Below are 5,626 nucleotides of genomic sequence, written 5' to 3' on the forward strand. Positions count from 1 at the left end.
TCTCTCTTTCTCCGTGTTCTTTCACCCACTCTTCCACTTTCTCTCATTTTGTCACTCGCCGTCCCTCATTCTCTCTCTCTCTCTCTCTCTCTCTCTCTCTCTCTCTCTCTCTCTCTCTCTCTCTCTCTCTCTCTCTCTCTCTCTCTCTCTCTCTCCTCTGTCTCTCTCTCTCTCTCTCTCCATCTTGCTCGACCCACCGCTCTTCCTCTTTCCGTCGTTGTCCCTCTCTCCCCCCCTCTCTCCCTCCCTCCCATCAGAGACCTGCTGAGGATAGGTGTGACCCTGGCCGGCCACCAGAAGAAGATCCTCAGCAATGTCCAGTCCATGCGGGTGCACATGAGCCAGTCGCCCACTGCCATGGCATGACTACAGGGGGCGCTGTTCTGCGAGGCGAGCAGCATTCGGAGGAACAACAACAACGACGACCGCAGCAGCAGCCCCCGAATGACCCCCGACCCCTCGGAACGCGCCAGGGTCGAGACCATCATCCTAATCTAATCCAACGCCGCACCCCGCGAGACCAGACTGACCATCATCCACTGCTGTCGTGGCTCTTCTGGAGGGCAGCGTTGAGACTCCACTTGTCATGTGCTCATCTCTTATCTGGACCTGGGGCCCTCGTCTCTGCCGGGACGAGGGACTTTCAGATGTGTTTAAATCCCTCACCTAACCCCCCCACTCGCCCCAATCTACCCCCATAGCACAGGCACATCCACAGTCTCAGAGAATATCCGACTTGATTCTTTTATGGGCTTTTATGATTTGAGTCGATTTTATAAGGATACCCAGTGTTTTAGATGAGCATGTCTGATGTGTAGTTGGAAGAAGCCTTGACTTGAGTTAGAATAGCTTGACCTTGGCAGAGCTACCTGGGAAAATGAACTTTTTGAGAAAGAAACAAAGATAGACACACATACAGAGCAGATTTGGGTGGTATCTCAGCCTGAACTTACAATTTTGGACTCATGGACTCTTGGAAAATTGTTTCCATTGTTCAAATTCTTTGCCATTATTTTCCCACCCAAGAGACAAGGCTCTCTCCTTGTTCCTTTTAACTTCAACACTACCTGGGGATATCTGGGTGTGAGGCCCTGCCAAAGGACCTCCCAAACAGCCTCCCCCAGATTCTGAGAATAATATAAATATGTACATCTCTTACTAAATATCTATATATATCTTTAGAATAAATCTTCATATTGAAGGTGGCACATATGAATACTCAATTGTACAAAACTGTCTCTGCTTGCATTTTTTTGCAAAATACGTGTTTATTGGCAGGATTGTAATGGACGCAGACAATGTGTCGTTTCCTAGAGCGCCCCCTATCCCTCCGGAGGTCAGCCCGACCCTGTTCCATTGCTCACCTCACTTCCCTCAGGGGGCCTGAGGAAACAACGTCAACAAACTCTCACCTGGAAGAAACCGTACAAAAGACCATGTACAAAGGACTGTTGTCGTAGATGTCGATGTAAAAATGTTGTAGAGAAGAAGAAAAAAAGAAGAAAAAAAAAAAACGGTGTTAAACGTGGGTGTGTATCCAAGCTGTATCTTGCTGGTTAGCACTTACTTGTACAGATGCCTTTCTTTTTTTCCTTGTTGTTTGTGTTGGAGTGTTTGGAACAGTCCAGAATAGAGAGGGTTGTCTACACCTGCAGGCCCAAGTCATAAGGTACGTATCTACGATTGTTGCGGATACATAAAGTGTGACATAAAGGTCTTTATATCAAACACAAAGACAAGTGAAGCTATGATTTGGAGCAGTTACCATGACACAGAGAGAATCCTAGGGTGTGTGAGAGATTCATACTGATATTCATTTCACTGCCATAGCATCAACGTTATAGGACCTCAGACCCTCTTCACCTGTCATGCATGTTCCACACACTTTCAAAAGTGTTCGTCTAGACACAAGCAATCCAGAACCCCTCGAAATTGAAAGCCCCAGTAAAATCACGAGGTAAACATGGTTCTTGAAGGTTTCCCCATGGCGTCGAGACACCAAGCAGATTGCTCAAGTGTTCCCCAGTAGCAGTCTGAAGGGCTGGAGGTGACAGACAGACAGCCAGACAGACAGGAATAGCAGATCAGCTCATCAAGCCAGCCAGCCGCCACTCACTTCCCAACGCCAAGGAAACATCTGGGGGGGGGGGGGGGGGGTCGGCGTTGCCAGCCGATGCCTGATGCCACCCTGATGGGCACAGAGACTTAGGCTGCCTACGAGGACACCGGCCACCGTCCAGCACGGCCCCTCGTCATGAAAGACTACAGGAGGTTTATACATCCTGAATCACCATGTATGGTCACTATTAGCTTTACAACAGAACAAACAAGGCGGCCTCAAAACCTTGCGTTCACCCCCATCCGTCGAGCTGCTGTTACTCCCGTGGTCTCCCTCTCTCATTAAATGCCAGAGGGAAAATACTCAGCCTTTGTGTCGGTAATGGTCTATTAGTGAGTGCCTTTGATGCCTGCGCCTGACAGCAGTGCAATACACGACAATCGCGTTGTGGAACACGCACTTACTTGCTCATTACAATTGCAAGACGGGAAGGGTAAAGAAACTGCAGCCTAAAAAGCCCAAAACTTTGTAACTCATGTTCTTATGCAAATGTCAAAGACCACTAATGCGTTGCAGATCCAGTATATATATATATATTTTTTTTTTTTTACAATTTTGAGAGCTGTGACAGTTATGTAGGCATTGTTACAGTTCCAACCAATCACTGCAACTTGGTGGTACTTAAGACCTCTGCCGTTGCTTTCTGCAAAGTACCTGTTGCGAAGAGAAAATGAAGGAAAACTGACAATGTGTCCCTCACCCAGCGGGCCCAGAATGCCAGCTGGTGGCCCCTCGTAGCCCGTTGAGATCAGATCATACAGATGTCCGTAGTTCAATGAAGCCAGACAAAGTCCCTATGAAAGAAAGTAAATGGAGGTTGAAGATGGAAGGTATTTTAGGAGCCGATTGAGGAATTGTAGCTTGTGCGAGCTAGCGAGAAACCGCACAGCACACTGCTGCCATTCAGCCAGACCAAGGTGAGCTGGCGTTTCGTGATTGCGACAGTGATTGGTGTCCTTAGCCTGTAGAAGAAGGGATGTCTGGACTGACCCTGTTCCAGCTCTCTGAGTCAGAGAGAGCTGGAGGCTCAGGTAATATCATATGATCATATCATTAAGCCACAAGTGTGGCCTGGTTCTTTAGGCTCAGGCTTCTAAAGACGTACAGTATGGGACTGGTGTTAAAGCACGGCATAAGAACTCCAACAGGAGTTTCATGGCGATGTGTAATGTACAGTTTTTGGTTTATCCAGCACCACTTGGGAATCCCCCTCCCCCCCCCCCCCCCCCCCCCCAGCAGAAGTGCCTGCTCCCAGGACTGGCTGATGTACCAGGATATCCCTGACACTCGATACAGCAGTGTTGCGTCAGTCACATTCTCATGACATAAAAGTCTCGGTCTTGACACCGTGTCAATGTCAGTGTGGAAGGCTGTCCCTGCGGTCCGATCTTGTTCCCTTTCATTCTCCTTCCTCTGCAGAGCAGGACTTGTTTGAGCCCCCCTCAAAACCCCCGAAGCCCCTTACGGGCCACTGTATCATGTCACGCCCTCGCGCCGCCTCCAAGACCCGCGCTACAGCCTTCCCAGGGGATGATGTCATCACAGCGTGTCTTGGTGGTCAGAGAGCTATCATAGGCTGGCGTCATTCTGCGACACTCCCACAAGGATCCGGCCCCTGCTCCGTGCCCTTCACGTGCCCAGAGTTCTCTTCTCCATGACAGAAGGGTACAGTATTGACTTCTCATTCCTGAATGAGAAGTCGATGGCGGCCCCGTTAACAGAGTATTAAGTAGGGCCCCTCCTCCCCCCCCTCCTCCCCCCCTCTGTTAGCCCCCGCCCCCTCCCCCTTGTCCTGGTTGAGCACCAGCTCATTCATCCTGGGTGTAACAAAGCCATTGTGGGCCCAAACTGTGCAGTCCACGCCAGGCTTGGCTGGGGCCGTATGTGTGTGTGTGTGAGGGTTGAGGGATGGTTGCCTCTGTGCTCCATCGACTCCAGGCTGTGTCCGTGGATACCTGCTGGGACCCACATCTGACAGGCATCTGATCAGCCCCAGGGGGGCCAGAGTGATGGGGACCGCAAACACACGCACACACACACGGAGGGGTCGTCTATCACAGCCTGGACACCGCAGCCTGGTCCTTAGTGAAGAGAGAGTGGCTTAGGCTTGACAACCTGTGTCTGTACAAGGGGGGGGGGGGCGTGGAAGGGAAGGGGGTAGCAGAGGATTTATTTTTTTGGAGGCGGAAAAAGGGATCGAGAAATTGCTGGGGAAAAAAGGGAGTTTAGAGCGACAAAATGGCCCCCAGAGAAGTTGTCCCTCGTGGGAGGCAGATTGGATGTTTTCCTACAACAGTTGTTTTATCCACTTGCTTTGCATCTGGATATTTAGCAATACTGAACAGCTACTGCCCTCATTTCCATTCACCGATACGCCAAGCCACGTAAACATAATCATATGTTCTCCATATTCATATCAATCTATTCATTCACACCAGCGATCTAATTCCAATCATTAGGCTTCCATTCAACCGTGTCTCAAGTATTTTCCATTCAACCTAAGAGCATGTCTGTGAATCACATTACAGGGTATTTATTATGCACTAGTGTAATTTTCTTTTTCCATTTGCTCATGTTTGTCTTTGTAAAGCTCTGAATCTAATGGCACTTGGATGTGATCAATTGAAGGGTAGTCTGCCGTCTGTTTTCTAAAGCAATTTACTAATCAGAACCAACCGTTATCTGAGAACGCTAACAGAGAACATGAAAGTTATGATGCGGGTTCATTGGAAACTGTCTGGATGGTTGGAAATCCCTGGAAATGGAGTGTAGAACGTTGCTGCCTCTGTGAAAACGACCGCAAATATGGTTTCTGTCAGATTTAGTAAATCACTGTTTCATCTTTTTCAGATTGTGGACTGACACGTGCATGAAAGCACCCAAAATGACACATACAGACACAAAAACATACCCTCTTTCATACACACCTAAACACACTTCTTCACACACACACACACACTTTTATACACACACAAAAGGAACACACAAAGCTGAGCATTTCGGACTTTCCATGAGGATTCCGCTGAAGCGAAGAGGGTGGATTTGTTCCAGCATGACAGGACAACCTCACTTTGGGATGACTTACGAATGAAGGAACCGTTTGTGTGTGCACGTGTGTGCGTGCGTGTGTATGTTTGTGCACATGTGCGTGTGTGTTGTTCCCTTTCGTTGCTGTATAGCTACCACTTGTAAATTGTGACGAGTATGTGTCCGAGTTTGTAAGCCGTAACTTTATGAGAAGAATTGTACTAAAAATGCACTCAATAAATGCCTTGGAAAACAAGTCAATCACGTGCTGGTCCGGCTCCCATTGATTCTTAATGCTAACTTGGTGGTTTGGCTCCCACTGACATGTTCCATTCTCCTGTGCCACAAGACCCTGCTGTGAGTCAGGGCAGAGTCTGGGTCTGGTGTCTACTGCCCCACTTCATAACGACTGGAACATTCCTCCTGTCAGACAAGTGTGCATTGCACACTGATAAAAAGACGTCCCGCCCCCCATCCTTA

At 48.7% G+C, this 5,626-nt stretch overlaps 1 protein-coding gene across 1 annotated transcript in view; it reads left to right on the top strand.

Moving 5' to 3' along the window:
- Positions 1-5,401, top strand: part of LOC136958937 (ephrin type-B receptor 1-like) — a 98,856-nt gene extending 93,455 nt beyond the window's left edge. Inside the window, 2 exon segments of the mRNA XM_067253093.1 lie at positions 258-1,669; positions 4,970-5,401. Of these exon segments, the coding sequence (XP_067109194.1) occupies positions 258-366 (109 nt within the window). The 3' untranslated portion in view covers positions 367-1,669; positions 4,970-5,401.
- The last annotated feature ends 225 nt before the right edge of the window (positions 5,402-5,626 follow it).

The sequence above is a fragment of the Osmerus mordax genome, chromosome 16 (genome assembly GCF_038355195.1).
Source record: "Osmerus mordax isolate fOsmMor3 chromosome 16, fOsmMor3.pri, whole genome shotgun sequence".
Classification (NCBI taxonomy): Eukaryota; Metazoa; Chordata; class Actinopteri; order Osmeriformes; family Osmeridae; genus Osmerus; species Osmerus mordax.